This window comes from Mytilus galloprovincialis, chromosome 7, assembly GCF_965363235.1.
Source record: "Mytilus galloprovincialis chromosome 7, xbMytGall1.hap1.1, whole genome shotgun sequence".
NCBI lineage: Eukaryota > Metazoa > Mollusca > Bivalvia > Mytilida > Mytilidae > Mytilus > Mytilus galloprovincialis.
In genome coordinates, this window is record NC_134844.1 from 59,174,566 (window position 1) to 59,192,949 (window position 18,384).

General features: G+C 31.8%; 1 protein-coding gene across 1 annotated transcript; it reads left to right on the plus strand.

Annotated features, from left to right (window-relative positions):
* LOC143081815 (tyrosinase-like protein 2) lies at positions 1–14,274 on the plus strand. The gene is made up of 4 exons (XM_076257503.1): positions 1–15; positions 9,943–10,266; positions 11,224–11,336; positions 13,005–14,274. Exons 2-4 carry the CDS (start codon positions 9,949–9,951, stop codon positions 14,257–14,259), a joined length of 1,686 nt encoding a protein of 561 aa, XP_076113618.1. The 5' UTR covers positions 1–15; positions 9,943–9,948; the 3' UTR covers positions 14,260–14,274.
* The last annotated feature ends 4,110 nt before the right edge of the window (positions 14,275–18,384 follow it).

Genomic DNA, 18,384 nt, shown 5'->3' on the forward strand with positions numbered 1-18,384 from the left:
CGCCGGCTTTTCATTGTAAGTATCTTTGTTTTGTATTACATTGATAGCCTAATTTTTGGTGGTGAGATAAAGTATATTCCAGGTTTGATCTGTATATTATTTTTAAATTTGATTAACTGAATGGATATGAACATATGCTCAATGAATAGATAATTGTTTTGAATGAATGAGGAAAATCAAGTGAAAGTTTAAACATATCTTTTGTATATGATTAATGGATTTATTGTAAACTAAAATAAAATATTATTACAATTAAGATAAGTTCAAATATAGAGACGCGTCAATAGTTTTCAGTGTGATGAAATATGAAATGATGAACTAAAAAACTAAAAAAAAAAATTAAACCCCCGAATCTCCTATACATGTAATTAGAAATAAACTGCTACTTCAAAGAGAACAAAACTGAATGAAAATCGGATATACATTAAGTTGAAAAAAATAGTAGGTGCTGAAAGACGTTTCACTCAAAAATTCTAATTACACCGATTATTCCCTAGCAGGTATGATCATTATATCAAGAGCAATCGAGAAATTTAAACTTAGAATTAACAGAATAACTTTATTATTTGTCAAAATAAGAAATAGAAAAAGAGTAAAAAAATAAAGATAAGAATATACATGTAAGTGGGTGTTAAAATATCATTAATGAACAAAAATCGGAAAAAGGGAAATATTTTTTTTTTAAGACTCACAAACAAACCCGCCTGCAAAAATGATTGCGCTGCCGCGACGTTATATCACTTATGAATTGACAAATCAGTTAGATCTTAGTAAAGAAGACTTATTGGATTTAAGTAGACAGCTTTATATTAAAAAAAAAAACGCGGCGCATTCGAATTCGTCAATGATGTAACCTAGAGACACACAGGGGAACTAATACACACATTCATATAAACGCATGTTCACTTATTTACTGCTGTTTCCTGCAGATTTTCTTTGCAAAACAACAATTTTTAGAAAAGGAGAAGTAAAGCCTTTGTAAGTGTTTATCGATATCTTCAATATAAATAGAACAAAAAGTGAAATAAAAACCACCAAAGAAAACGTCTAAAAGACAATAACGGGATATATATTTCTCATATTAACTCATTCGGTATACTAGATCTTGCAGCTGCTATTTATTTCTGCATAAGAAAAATATCTGTAACAAATCAGGAATATGACAGTTGTTATCCATTCGTTGGAGATGGATAAGGTTTTGGTTTTGCCATTTTTTCTATCAATTCGTACTAATTCTAATTTGGCCCTTCTAACCTTTTTAATTCGAGTGTCACTGATCAGTCTTCTGTAGAATAAACCCTCGTATGGCGTTCAAAACTATAATGAGTTTATTAACATGTGATGCATGTAAATGTAAAGAAACATCTTTTCTTTATGTGCACGTTTCATGATTTAAAGAGGAAAACAAGTTTCATTCCACTGCCCATATAGTTTTTTTACTTCCTGGACATAAAACATTGATTGTCATGTCTTTTAGCTTTAGTAAATAAACATGACATAAAAATAGATACACAGTATCGATGAAAAATGAAGAATTTATTCTTTGAAATTTTTTTTATTTTATCTTAGTCTGAATTAATTTTGGTACGATAATAACTATACTATCCCTATTTATAAATGTGTCTCGATCTTAAAGAGGAATATCAAACTCGTAAAGGAATATGAAGTATTGTTCAATGTCACGTCCAATAGTCCCAAGTAATCAAATGTTGTTTGGCTTTCATTATTTACATACGGTGGAATAATTGATTATGTTTCATAATGTAATGCGTATAAAACATGTAAAGAACATGCTTTCATCACGTACATTTTTCATTATTTCCTATATATACATATTTATACAGTATGCACTTCAATTAAAAATGAAAATGCGTGTTGAAAAATAAAATATCTAATGATAAATATATTCCAAGAAAAGTCTAAATTTACAGAGTATTCAATTTGCCTTTATCTCCGAATTTTTTTTAACGTGGCATACATACAATTACCAAAACATTATCACAATTGTTCATATATGCATATGTTTGCCAAAATGTCAGTTTGTATGGCCTTAATTGGTCGTTATACGGATACATCCTCGATACATAATATTTAGGGTTTTTTGTCTGTAACATACTAAAATGGAAACACAAATGAATTGATCAATTTAATCGAATGTCACTGGATTGATGCATAATTCATAATAAAGGTTAATAGCCACGAGTTATTTTAATTTGAACAACATAATGTATAGGAAATAAAAGTTGGTTGACCTTAAAACAATATATGTAATGAAAACAAATTGCACCCAGTACATTTTGACAAAAGACATCTGGTGTAGTTCTGACAACGACATCTGCTAAAATTTGTTTCTTTTTTGTATGAATTTGAAAAACTGAGAAACCAAAAACACTTTTAATAATTACACTTTCAGGTCATACGATTCAGTTTCGATCACATGATGTATGTTTTACGAAAATTTGCATACAAGCTATTTTTCAACTAAGCAATTAAAATATGTAATAAAAGACATACCTTCATGTGCTACTTTATGAGATAAAAAAAAAGGGTCGAAAAGTTAGACATTTATTCAAAATTTCGTTTTATCGGATATTTCTATTCGTCGGATGGATACAACTTACTTTTTTATTTCAACATATTGTTGTGTTACATTATAAAAGTCTTCTTATGATATAGAATATTTAATTTGCAGCATAGTTTCATGATTTTATGAAAACAACCGACATTTTTACAGTATATTTATCTAATTGAAAAAAAAATCAATGATTGATTCTTCATACGTATTCAAACATAAAGCGATTGTCAAAAAGAGAGCTCATTGGATTTGTTTTCAAGGTTAATCAGTTTAAATCACAAAAACAATAAAAAAATGCCTCTTTTCCCGATAAGCCACACTTCTAACAGCAGTATACTATAAGTACATGTACTTTTTTTTGACGTCGCGAAAATAACATAAACAAGCATAACCCCTTTGTTACTGTATTGTTAAGATAAAAGATTATTTCAAACTGATTTAATCAAATTGATTAACGTTTGAAGTTTTGTCTGTTTTTATGTTTTATACGAAAAGTTTATGTTTTTTTTAATTTTTTTTTAATAAACAAATATTTTATTTGCGAAACCGAGCCCAAAATGAGCAGAATAAGTGAGTCTATTTTTTTGTTTTCAATATGTTCAATAATTTGCGTTCCTTCACTCCTTTTGATTTTAAATATTGTGGAATAAGGGGCAAGTAAATCACAGGAACAGGGAAAGTGTTTTTAATGTTATTGCAACATTTGAATGAATCAGCTGAATAATTTAATTACAGTAAACAATGGTTATAATTGTATGCATGTGAATTTATGTACTTCTACAGTTATTTCATATAGCAATCGCAAGGTGAAACAATTTGATATACTTCTCAGGAAAATTTCCCTCAATAATAGTGCATAAGCACTATCGCATTAGTGTACAAGTGACGCAAATATCCTTTCAAGAGAACAAAGAGAACATTACCAATATTACTTTAATATTCGAATAGAAATCGACATGATTGTAATTGCACATTATATGTGCATAAATAAAGGCAACAGTAGTATACCGCTGACTAAGAGAAAACACATCCTGATTACAAACTTAAACCGAGAGAAACACATCAACTGTAGGTGTAAAAAAATCAAACGAAACAAACAGAAACAATAAAGTGCCATCACCCCACCCCCCAAAAATAAAACCCCCAAAAAACCAAACAACAACAAAAAAGAGACGAAAGATACCAGAGGGACAGTCAAACTTATAAATCGAAAATAAACTGACAAAGCTATGGCTAAAAAAAAAAAAAAAAAGACAAACAGACAAACAATAGTACACATGACACAACATAGAAAACTAAAGAATAAGCAACACGAACCCCACCAAAAACTAAGGGTGATCTCAGGTGCTCCGGAAGGGTAAGCAGATCTTGCTCCATGTGGCACCCGTCGTGTTGCTTATATGATAACAAATCCGATAAGTAGTCTAATTTGGTAGGTTACATTCATGAAAGGGACGAGATTGTAGTTACGACGTACGGAACATATCCGATATCATTTGTGAAACGGTTATTATATAACGGTCAACCAACTGGTGATGGCGTCGGTAAAATTTATGAAGGGATGATTTCAACTTCACCATTTGGAACCCTTGGTTTAATAGCTTCCTTGTGAGTAGCAATCCTCTATCAAGAAAATTATGATAGGAAATGCAAACACGGGAATATCGTATCAATTGGGAGATATATATACCCCGAATGCAGGTGCTGCTGGATTGTTAATATTAGAAATGGAAAGTTCACAATTGGAAAGCTGAAATCATCTCTTTTATCGAAAAGTTTTGTTTTCAACCGACTCTTATTGTCAATTTCTAGATGTAAGTTAAAATATGAGTCAAACTTAACTGTATCTGTAGTATCCTTTATCTATAATTTGATGGGATAGATGCGTTCAACATAGTCACTAAATTTTGAAATATTTAGTTAAAGAACATCATCTATATAGCGGAAAGTAGAGTTAAAGGATATTGCTAACTTCTTATCTTTCTTCCTAAGAAGTTCCTGTATGAAGTCAGCCTCATAATTATAAAGAAACAAGTCGACAAAAAGAGAGGCACAATTTGTTCCCATTGGAATGCCGACAGTCTGTTGAAAAAACGCGTTCTCCAAACGTAGCAAATATGTTGTCAATCCAATCAAGAAATCAAGCAACAACACGATAATGCAACATACATAAAAACGAGCTATAAGATAACAACAGTCATACTCCTGACTTTCTGCAGGACATTTTAACAAAAAATAATGGGTTGAACCTGGTTTTGTGGCTATTGAAATATCGCGCTTAATGGCACATTATCTGTGCATTATGTGCATATGTGCGCGAACATTGAGAAGTTGTTGAACCTTTGCAAGTATTAAGATAAAGAAAGGCATCAGTAGTATACCGCTGTTCGAAATTCACAAATTGATTGGTATCTTCCAATGGACATACATTGTATTAATATATAAGCTGTGAATATTAGAAGACTCCTATACTTTTGAAAATTGCTTCTACGGAACATGGTGAACTTGTATGACAAAAAATTAAAAAAATACAATGAATGCTTTATTCGACCGGTACATGGCGAATTAATAATAAGAACAAAATATGTATCTTGCAATTTTACATTGAGTAGTCCATGATCTACTTTTCAGAGGACACAACAAACCAAAAACATGAAAGCTTATGAGATAAAAACTTTGGAGGATGTATATGCTAAAGTATTGATACAGGATGGTCTGGAATGGGAGGGGATGGGTTTGTTCTTCATTTATGTATTCATTTTTTTTTATCATTTCGTATAATATTTTTTATTCTTTATAATTTTTGTCAATCTAGTCTTTTTTCTTTATATTTTAGCACCCCATTAACTTCCAAATTTATTCAAAATTCAATGATTTTCAGAGAAATTCTTTACAAAATACTTTATCTATTGTGAATATGAATTTTATTTTTTGAAACGTTTTCTCCTTTCCCCCTTTAATTTCTTAGGCCAATGTAAATATACACAAACGTCTTTATAAAGCGTCGACGGCGTTAAACCGCATTAATCTGCATTTGGAAAAATTAAAAACGTTCAAATCAAAATTTCTATGTACATATAATTATGGAAAATACAAGTTTCGTTAAACAATCAGGAAACTCTCCAGTTATGTTTATATTATGACAACTATTTAAATACAATATGTTACTTATGGATGTCGTTTCATTAAAACCTTTTATGTTCCTTGAAATCAATACTTTGTCAATATAGATAAAATATAGATACAAATCAAGAATAAAATAGAACGCGTGGATTTTTCTAAAACATCAAAAGAAATATATAGCCTTTTCACATTTTTGAAGACGATGTAGCTATTACAAAAAGGCAAAAAAAAAAAAAAAAAAAAAAAAAAGGAGCGGGTGGTGTGGAGGATTTGATGGGGTTTTTGGGGTTGATTATGGATGATGTAAAAAGCAATTCGAAAATGTATATTGAGTTTTCGTGTTTTGCCTCAAACAGATTTTATGATCAGGAGTGAATTTTACAGAATCTTTTGAAATTTTGTACAAACAAAGCTAGCAAAAATGTAGGTCATTCCAGTCTCACATTTCAAATTGTTAAAATGTTATTGAACAGCCGGATGTTTGTTGTATCACCATCAGTTATTTTATATTTTTAACGGGAAATTGTTTTGTCAAAAAAAACCAGTTATATCTATGCAGTTTTAATCACACAATTCAATTGCTCGGTTCTTTCTATTAATCGCCGACCTATTTAAACATACTAATTGTTTTTTTTTTTAATTTTTAAATATGTCACTTCACATGTATTTCCATTTTTAATTTCTTTTGTACAAAAAAAAAATATCCTATAACCTTTATAACCTATATAAACCAAGAAATGCTTGTACCTTCAATATGTTGCGAAGAATAAGCTTAAATTTGACACCACTAAATATATGTTTTACATCAGAATAATGAAAGCGAAGAATTAGTGTGTGGGTCTTGATGGTGTTAACATTTATCTGTGTATTCCTTTTTTGTAAAGAAAGAGGGGAGGACAGGGGGGGGGGGGGTAATTTTCTGTTATCATTCTGACTCTGTAAGTTTCTCTGAAAATTAGTTTACCCCTAGATTTATTTGTATTGAATTGTTCCTTTATTCGGTACATTTTTCATTTCTGCAATCAGTAAATCGTAACAGAAATCTATTTCCCCCTTTTTGGTGATACCTGTCGTATTATATACCAAGTACTAGTATTCATTTCGCTATGTTCAAACTATTTTGGTTTAAATAATTTTTCGAAGATATTCAAGAAGGGATCACGGCCGTTGGTCGAAAATGACATGTAAACACATTTCACCCCTTTTCTTGCAAAACTCAAATTTTTTTTTGGTTAAGTGCAAAATGAAGATATATGCTTTTAAAATTTAGCATACACTTTCCCTATGGAATAAAAAAATTAACACGAAAACACTTGATTTGAGCGAACACATTTAAGAGTATAACGAATGAGAATAAAGGAAACGAGGCAAATATTGACCACCCTCATATGTCTGCGATGTTACTAACAGAGACGTTTCTATAGAACTTACACAACAATAATCATAGATAAATGAAATGTTACTAGGTCTCAATTGAACGTTTCGATCTCAACATCATCTTATCATAAAAAATGTTAATTTTGTAAATAGGTAAAAGGTATTTTCAGATACTTTTATTTATTGTTGTAAATATAGCACTCTATAGTAGATTTTCAGACAATTCAGTATGATGTTGTTTGTATATAACAAGTACTAAACAGATCGTAATTGACTACACGCTTTTTGTGTGAACAGTACCAAATTAGGCGCAGCAACATCATTGGAAATATTTTTTGTTTTTGTCAAGATACTGAATTAAATTTAAAAAAATGATTGTTGAGTTATTTTGGGGGTTTTCAGATAAAAATGGCTGTTTCAGTTAAAAATTGGTTTCCTAGTGAACTATGTTGTCTTCGTTCAACTATACGGATGGTTGATTTCGACAAAGATAACCTACACTGTCTGGACTACAAAAAGTTAGAAGACGACAGCTTGTAGGTTTTGGTAGCATTCTTACACGTGACCTCACACGAATACATCTCGAACGAATAAGTAAGATCTTGTCAGTAGTGTTGTAGTTTTATGTTCACAAATGAACAGGCTACGACAGTGCATTTATATTCTGACTACCGAACCATTGTTTGATTGTTCCATCTATCTGAGGAAGTTCAGCTATTCGTTTTTCTTTAGACAAGTGGTTGTTAAAGAAAACGAAAATTTAAAACTAAAATTGATTAATTTTAACCTAAGCAATCTACAGCAGAAGAAGAAGAAAGAGAGTTCGAACTGTTTTTAAAAATTTAAAAACTTCATTCAAAATGCTTTTTGGGATATCATATATCAGACATTCAAATCAACTTCTATTTCTATGCTTTTAAATTTTTTCCACCAACCAATTTTCTATTAAACCTAACCACTAACCCCATACCACCAAAGCATTTCTTCTCATAACCATTTCACCAAAACTTTTCCACTAACCCATACCTCACAGAAACCTTAAGATGATTCCCATTTCAACAAATCCTCTCCACTAAAAGAGGGACGAAAGATACCAAAGGGACAGTCAAACTCATAAATCTAAAACAAACTGACAACGCCATGGCTAAAAATAAAAAAGCCAAACAAACAACAGCACACACGACACAACATAGAAAACTAAAGAATAAACAACAAAACCGTGTTCGCTAACAAAGAAATACATCGCTTATATAAAGGCTATTTATCTTTAATACTTTGTTTGTAAGTTTGCTTGTTTTTTTCTTTCATAAAATATCTCACATATTGCAATAAATTCACCTCTTTTTTTCCCTTTTTTATCAATCATGTACGTTTGAAATGAATGCTTAAACGGAAAAAAAAACTTCCCATTGCTATGTATTTTTTATTATATTAAATCTAAATTGCTAACTACAATCTTCTTTGAATTGTATTAACAAGTAGAAAACAACCATTATTACTTTACCTTACTCCGTTTTTGATTGTTTTTGACATTTGATTTTAACATGTAGCATATTGATCGGTCAATATGTTTCATCCGAAGCGTTCAAAATTACATCTTAAATAATTTTGACGTATTTTTCCATTGTATATGTAGTGTTGTGTGCATAAAAAGTGATGTAAGATTATGTAAATTGATAATCGTACATTTCACCTCAGCTTGGAATGAAAGGTACATGTTTTATAATGACGTCATACTTAATAATTTTCAATTTTTACAATTTAAGGGACAAATTACCATACGAGTATAAATGTACCGGTATATTCATTTCGTTTTACCGAGTGCATTGTTCGGTGCAATATAAGAACTTATTGTGTATATGACAAAGAAAGGGTTAATGTACAGCATTTGTTTGATGGCGAAAATATGTGTGAATCAAAATTTTATGCGAAGAGTAAAATTACAGACATTCAAACAGTAAATAATCTATGATTATTCTAATAAGGCACTCATTTGAACAAAAGCTAATAAGATTATAAGTATTATTGGTTCCTATTTGAACACCACAAATGATTTAATACTAAATAAACTCAAGAACAGATGTACTATGTGGAATAAAAACAAGCACAATGATGAATTTGTTTTTAATTTGTGAATGAGTTCTATTCTGGCGCATTTGATTACACGTCGGTCGTTCTATTCAAAGTTTAAAACGTACACCAAATAACAGTTATAATTGTGCATATAAAGAGAATCTACAGTTTTAAATCATAGAAAATTTGTTAGTTTTTATAAGACTTCATGAATAGAAGAAAACTCTCTGGATTAGTAACCAAACCTGTGTGTATTTGTCATGGTGTTTTGATAAATTATGTTTTAATTTTGAACTGAAAAAATAATTCTTGACGGAAGAGATAGCTGAAACAGTTACACACCCTAGGGAATACAAACATAAAAAGAAGAAAACAAATGCAGATTTAGACAAACCATTTCTCAAGTGTTCTTGTGCCCACACTGATAAATTTGTCCATTCACCACTTAATAAAAATGCAAAACTGTGACGTGAAATGAGTATTGTACATTTTGAAAAAGCCTTATTCTACTTTTTAAAATTATACTTACGCCTACAATTCTTTTTTATCTATGAGTTAGAATAATAAAAAAAACAACACTCGAAATTGTACTAAATACTCAAAAACATTTATTTAAACATGTTTGACCTGCGATCTTAATAACTTTGACATTCCAAATATATTTCTTTCAAAAGAAGAATCGACTGATATTTGCTCTTTAGTTCGGATGTTGGCTCTTTGACATATTCTGAATTTCAATTTTCAAGAATTTTGTAGAATTAGGCTGAATAAACTGCATTTTTCATATTTTCTAGATATCAATGAAACCTACATTACAACTACTGCTATTGGTCCTATGGCATTCCGTATTATTATCAGTCTGTGATGTCATAACTGACCAGTATCCTGCTTTGGTTTCCGAATGTAGAGATCGTGACTCACAGAAGCAATATAAGTGTATACTGTCAAATCTTGACAAAGCAGATTGGTCACGTGACGATGCAGATGGTTTAAAACTGAGATTACGACAAGACTTTTACTGGCATCCAACAAAGAGGATACGGCGAGAATGTAGAGCACTAACAAGAGAAGAATTTAAAGAAATGGTCGATGCTATAAACGCTTTAAAGAAAGATAAAGTAAGCTGTTTAAAAAAAAAACATTACTAAAAAGATTATGTGGAAATTTTCTTATTTTCTGTTCGAATAAGAAATATTTATGATATAAATGAATAATAAAATTCACTCTGTAACAAAAGAACAATTATCAAAATTAAATTTACATAAAGAATAACATATTAACCATATCTTGAAGAAATTGAATTAAATATATTAGGCAATCTACAAAAAAGTAAGTTTAGATATTTAAATACCAGTCCTATTTATCAAATATAAATAGTGACGACTATGTTTAATCTTATGTACTAAGAAAAGGGTCAGATTGTATTTTTTTTGTTATAGTTCAGTAAACAGAGTACTTTTTTTAACTTGTACTTTTTTATAAGTAAGAAAATATGGAATGGTGATTTTTTATATATTTTAAAGTAAAGTAATTGACACATGAAAAGCCATTAAACATGTAAGTGCACCCTACTTCCTATTCAAAAAAAAAAATTAATACTATTGGTAGACTATATTTTACTAAGAACAAGGTAATCCAAAGTGTACGTATTGCCTTGTAAAAAAACCTTAGTCTGACCGTGCAACATTGCAGCTATATCCTTACATCAGTTTCAGAGCATGTGTCCTTTTAATCAAATACATTATAGACTTTTACTGTATTGTGGAATTGCTTACATTTGTAGTGCGTTATTGCCAATCTATTCATTTGAAGATGAAAATGAAAGACTATTGTTTATTAATGACCTCGATGAGTTATTAAAAAAATAAAATGTTCAATATTAATTTTGCAAATAGGAACCGAATTACGACCTTTACTACTGATGCAGTGGTGAATAGCGTATAATGAATTCAATGCTATTTTTACCATTTATCGTAACAACACTGTAACCAAGACCATCTCATCAGTTTTGTTTTATCTGCTTTGCACAATTATTTTTTCTTCTATTAATCTTGTTAAATTGGTTTCATTTGTAGAGTATGTCTCCGAATGTGTATGACTACGTTGCTGATTACCATACAAACGAAGCAGTAAATTCGGTGCACTTTGGTTCCAACTTTTTTGGCTGGCATAAAATGTATATTCTAAAGTACGTATGTAAAAAATAGTACATTCGAAGACAGGAATGTATAGTGGAGATCACTTCTAACCTCTCGTTAGAACTGTCAAAATAATCTGTCATAGAACTGTTCTAACCTGTCCTAGAACAGTTCTAGGTAGAACTGACTAAATCAGTTCTAGGTATAACTGTCAGGATCAGTTCTAGGGTAGAACTGTCAGGATCAGTTCTAGGGTAGAACTGTCCAAATCAGTTCTAACCGTAGAACTGTCAGCAGAACTGACTACATCAGTCAGGACTGTAGAACAGTTCTAAATGACGTCACTGCAGTAAGGGCATCTTAGAATTTAGAAAAAAATAAGTTACAATTACTTTACTGTATAGCAGATTTTCTATATTTTTACTGATCAAACGTTACATGTACAAATATCGAAGCGGATAGAAGGGGTATCCGACTCATCGGAGAAATATTTTAAAATGATTGCATATAAACATCATGGTTTACTTTGCTTCGTTCCCGTTTTTAACAGTCTCTTCCTAAATATAACTCTGCATTTAATTCATGGAATTTTAGTCGTAATTTCTTTGATTGAATTTACATTCATGACTTAAGATTCTGTTTTGACAAATGTTCAACGGTGGATGAATTATGGGATATAAATGAAATACGTGTTGTATATACATGTACTTGTACATTTGCACCATCTCGTCAATTTACTTTTTTTAGACAGACTTATAACGATTATAAATGATATCTTGGAGTCTGGGACGTCAGAAAAATATACTTGATCTGAACATGAATGAAATATTTGCCTCTGGACGTTAGGCTACAAACAAAATCAATTATTCTTCAAAATATATTAACAGTATATTATTTCAAGAAGAAAACTTCTCATACATGTACTTTTCATTTAAAAGTATATGAATCAGTCATGTGAGTGTTGGATGATGCCGTTAAATAGTTTCGTTAAAAAAAACCCCACAAACCACTGACTTGAGTGACGGTTCATTATTATGGATACAGAGAGGAAATGATGGCAGGTGTGGCACTCAAAATTAATGTGGACAAACTTTTGTAGTCATGGTAGTCATTGTGTTCCAAAATTGGTGCCATCTTTATCATGAAATCCGGCCTGACATAGAAATATTATTGGTTTACAATGAGGCCGTATATATTTACATGCCCAATAAAGTGTAAATATGTTCAGTTTTGGTTGACACAGTCAAATAATTTTGTTTAAAAGACTCAGTCTGATATATCGAAACTACTGAGGTTCTGACAGATTTAATGAGAGGTTAGAAGTGATTTCCACTGTAGATTCAGCAAATAAACTCCTCATAGATACCATGATTGAAATTTTATACTTCGTCTACAAAAGACTCACCAGTGTCGCTCGAATAAATCATTGGTATTTTCTATCAGTCTTCTTCGTTACAAAATAGAGTTGGTCATAAAAAAATCCTCGAATTTCAATTATTGTTGATGTTATTTTTTTTTATGAATGAGTTAAGGGCTATTCTGTTGACTTCAGTTTCTGGACCCTCTTTTTTGGCCTCAATTGACATATTAGTATAAACACTGTTTACTGATGTCTCATTGACTTGTCTCATTTTGACATATTGAGAAGGGGTCATTAAGGTAAACAATTCTACTGTGTGTATTCATTTATCAACTTTTTGATATCGATGATATTTCAGATTTGAAGAGCTTCTACGAAAAGTCAACCCAAATGTAACATTGTGCTACTGGGATTCAAGATTAGACCATCATATGAAGGACCCTAAGAAATCCATGATGTTTACATCCGAGTTTTTTGGTGACGCTAGAGGTCCCATCCAAACAGGACCTTTTGCACGTTGGAAAACAATAAGAAATAAACCTCTCTTTCGAGACTTAGGAAGAGAAGGAAATCCAATATCTTATAAAGATATAAAAACTGTATTATCAAAAAAGCACCACGTCCAAATAACGAACCCGACATCGGATCCCAACAGTCAAGTCGAAATGATGCATAATATGGTCCATGCCTTCGTCGGTGGCCAAATGAATGATTTCAATACTAGTTCTCAAGACCCATTTTTCTGGATTCATCATGCTTTCATTGACGCCGTTTGGACCGTTTTTTGTCGGCAGTTACGTCATCGTAATATAGATCCACAAGATGATTACGTCATCGTCGATAATAAAATGCACAGACCCGAGAGATATATGGATCACTTATTTCCGATGAAGAATATAGATGGTTATAGCGATTACTTTGCCAATAACATATATTCATATGGTGATTTTGCAAAATGTCCTACTTGTTTAAACTCTCCATACCTAAAATGCGACTATGCATCAAACAAATGTGTAGGCATAGAGCTTCACGAACCACGTAGAAGAGTGGAGACGCCACCAGAAAGAATAAAAACAAACCATTTATCTACACCTCAAAATGATTTTACCGTACTGGCAGGAGATGATAAAAACTGGGTCTATATCCCAGTTAAAATTATTGTTCGGAATGCTCTCGAAAAATCCATTAAAAAAAATGTTATCGGTGGATGTGAATATTTAGGAGCCGGATATGATAATCTATGTTCAAAGTCTGTAGCCATAGTACAATCCAATGGAATAACGTACCACGGGACATATAGAAATTATATTGTAAACGATGCTTCTATTCCTCAGTGGGTATACGCATATGTGGGAGTTAAAGATCCAGGAACAGGGTCCAGCCAGGCGTTCATCAGTGTAACCGATAAAAACCACCAGCCATGTGATGCATTTTGTCTTGATCTAAAAGCGAAAAAGTATCGGTCATGCCCAGGAGTAATTTCCGTAACAAATAAGAAACCAAGGCTGTACTACAACACCCTTAAGGAAGCAGAGGAAAATGGATATCCATTTAATCCTTTAGAAGCGGATACACTTGATCCGCGAATTAAAATGGCGTTCCTTTGCTATTAAATCTGATGGAAGGCATCACTATTGTTTTATCTTGCACTGAATTTCCTTTAAACATAAAGATAACCACCATTACTGTTAGATTGATGCAAGCGGGCATGATATTCAAATTTGTTATTAAAGCTATTGGGAAGGTTTTATTATATGTTTCCTTAATATTAATTGGCAAAGATTGAATGAAAAAATATCAAATACTAAATTTGTTGTCTAAAAACCATATTTAATTAACATGAGTATACTTAAAACTCTTCATCACTTGAATATTTATCATCAAAAATTGTTTGAACGGTACTTTTGATTTGTATATTGTGTTATGCAAGCACATGTGACCGTTACCCTGTCAACACACCCTTGTTTGTTAAATTGCGATGTATCTTTTGAAACGATTGATGACATATGAACAACGCCTAATTGCTGTTGCTTCAAATCATACTGTAAGTTTAGATACATGCCATCAAAAACATAAATGGAATTATCACAGTGCTCGTTGTAAAATAGCATGTTCGACACGAGAGATCATTTGGTTCATACCTTGGGTCTCCCCAAACTAAAAGACTTTAAAACTGGAATTTGCTGCTTCTCCACCAAACACATCGCATTAATGAGTGAAATCAAATACTGGTCGGCTATGGATTGGAAACACATGTGTAGGTAGGGTGACACTTCTCCTTCAGAATACTGTTTGGTGTTATATTCCACGCATAACCATGTGTGCATATATAAGAAGATGTAGTAAAAAATATGATTGCTAATGAGGCAACTCTCCATCTAAGTCACAATTTTTAAACGAAAACCCATTATAGATAAAAGTACGGTCTTCAACACAGAGCTTTGGCTCGCATCGCACAGCAAGATATTAATGGTTTCAACAAATTACTAGTGTAAACCATTCAAATGAGGAAACCAACGGTCTTAATCTATAGATACACAAACGAGATATGGGAAACATTTATGAACCATATCAACAAACGACAACAACTGAACATCAGATTCCTGACTTAGGATAGGTGCAAACAAATACAACGAGTTCATATATTCTTTGAGGTGTGAACGATATGAGTTTGAAAAGACATAAAAAATAATGTTTACGATTTATATATGAGTGACAAAAACCGTATAATAATAAATACGTTTCAATGCACCCACCTTACAGTCAGCTAAATAATATACCTTTCAAGTGCCTAATATTTGTACGGTGAAATCCTTTAACAAATATAACAAATCACATGTTATAAAAGCATGCATAACGTACATATTATTCCAACATTTGTTTACATTTGACAGAAAATATACGCTATAGAAGAAACAAAATAAGAGGTTCCTAGCTTCGATCCCACCCCAAGTCAAACCAAATACATGTGTGTACTATAAAAAAGGTAGTATATTTTACACCTTATTCGCTTGAAGAAGACGTAAATAAGTTATTAAACCTGTGCCTTATAAATTTGTCATGTTGAACAATGAAATATGTTTAAATTAAACCTTCTTCGCTAAGCATGTGAAAGTAAGGAAATTGAACACCATGCATTGTTTATTGCATACTTTTTTGATGAAGAAAAATATTGAATAAAAGACATTATAATAGTATTTGTGACTGTTCGAACTTAAAACTCGTTATTTCGAATATGAGAATACTTTGCATTTAGCAATTATATACGTAGGCATTTGTGTCAATGAAAAAAAATTCCTATCTACCGTAAAATACCGCTATAGGATATTTTTTTCTGAGACAAGTGTTAAATACACTCTCAGTATATACTTATATCTTGTGAGTATAAAAAGTTCTAGCAATTCACAATACATCACAATTAAAATAAACAACCTAAATATTGTTTATACCTAAGTACAAACAAGATAACTACTGTGAAGGTGTCAAAACCCAATTTCCACCAATAAGAGTCATACTTTGACAAAATATAGTACTTTTAATTCTGCTGTGTAATAAATACATATACCAAAACCTTTGCTTTGGTGAAACTTGTGCTGAAAGCTGTCTATATGGGCTATATCTAGCCAAAATGCATTACAATGGTTTTGCATTATATTTCAACTGAGGTAGATAACTAATAGAGCTACCATTTGATTTTTAGGGTGGGTGGGTGGGGTCTTGGAGGAGTAGTTTCGATAGACTACCTACGGAATGTCGCCGGTCACACATCTATTGACCATGCGACTGTCACATGACTGTAAATGTAGCTGATCACCTTAATTTAAAGAAAATATACATGCAACACATGTATAATAACAATAAAAATATGTATAGAAATTTTATATATGATTTTTATAATATCTATGAAGTTGAATTAAAGTTTAACGGAATTGTAAGTATGCTTTAGTTTATCACCTTGAACTATCAAGACTTGACTGTGTTTTTCTACAGCAGCTTGATAAAATTTCTGACCAGTTAAACAGTTTGCTTTGATGAGTGAGTAAAAAGTTGCCGGGGGTCTTATTAGCTTATATACATCGAAGATAGAGTGATTTTTTTTTTTTATTATTTTCTGTTCCTAATAAATTGTACAAAAACGGTATGTAATTTTCGTGAACCACGTCACGAGTAGAACATTCAGAAAATGTATGCAAAACAACAGATATCTCAAGTGTGAAGATTGTTCATAATCATAATACCCTTGACCGGCTTTACAAAATACCATATTTCTGAGGTTATCTCGGGTCCGCATTGTATTACTGTACATAGTTAGGTTACCTCATGTTACCTATTGGGCTATCCAGCCACCCCCTCCCCAACTCTTTTTGTGGGAAAACTTCGGCTGATTATATCGGGAATTAAAAAAAAACTGTAGCGGGCCTATTAAGGCAGTCAGAAGTCCCACGCTTTACAAAAAGTTCTGAATCCGTCACTGTCACCATTCTAGCTACACGATCAGGTTACCTCAGGACGTTGCATTACCTGAACAGTCAGGTCATTTTAACAATTTAATTTTTCATGAAAATCCTATTTAATTTTACCATCCACCCCAGTCAACACGCACGCATAAGCTAAATGATCGGATAATAATCCAATCGCCTGGCAATTTGGTTAACATCTTTGGTATTTAGTCACATTAATATTTGGTATTAAGATTGATCAAAATAGGGAAATTTATTTTCGTGCGAATTGATCTATGACAAATTTTCCGGTTACATGAAGGCATTTATCACCTCAGGTCCTACATCAGCGGACCTTTTATCAACCCGCATTGTGCAGTGGGCTACATGTACCGCATACATTCCCGGTTTGAGGGACCTTACTATTGTATTTATTGTTTAACTTTTTTCTGTGTTAAAAATGCATTCAATATTTGTTTCAGGATGTTAAGCAAACAATAAACAACCATTTACGAAACCAGAGATATATGATAACATAATGCATGATTATCAATTTATATTCCATTCAATGACATCGACGGGTCACCTTAGCATTTCGGTAAGGGTAGCGTATAAATAAATGCTCTAAAGTTGATATTTGTTTAGTGTAATTATTTCAAACACAAGTGACAAACTTCGCTGGAAATATGATTAACTTTTCCAACCCAAGTATCAAATTCTTTGAAATCAAAATACAGTATGCAATGTTACATTGTAATTTCAAGTGTGATATGAAAAAGTGGAGTTAATTTTCTGGAAGGAATGGTGAGGTTCCTCAAACGCGACCAATTTCAGTAATTTGCTGCTATGAAATTTATTTCACTTCGGGCGATCCAAAGGAAAATAAAACATTTAGGGATGACATTTTTTTTTTATATTCACCTTTTCTAAGAGCCATCATTGATTTTGTATATTCTTTCAACAAACTTATACAAACTTTTAATTTCAATCTGCCAAGGTTTTTTTCTTCAAAATAAATTGATGTTTATTCAATGATATTTGTTATACGTACTTGCATATATATATCGTCTAAACATCAACCCAACAATGTTAGATCTGTAAATTTGCCTTCGCAAATTTTTGGTTCTTCCCTCGCCGGGATTCGAACCCATGCTACTGTGATATCGTGACACCAAATCGCCTGCACTGCAGCCGTCCCGCTAGACCACACGACCACCTGGGCTCTCAAAAAAGAGCTTTCGCTGGCCGTGTGTTACCTTTCCACGTCAGTTTTAATCTAGCGGCGTACTGCAGTACATG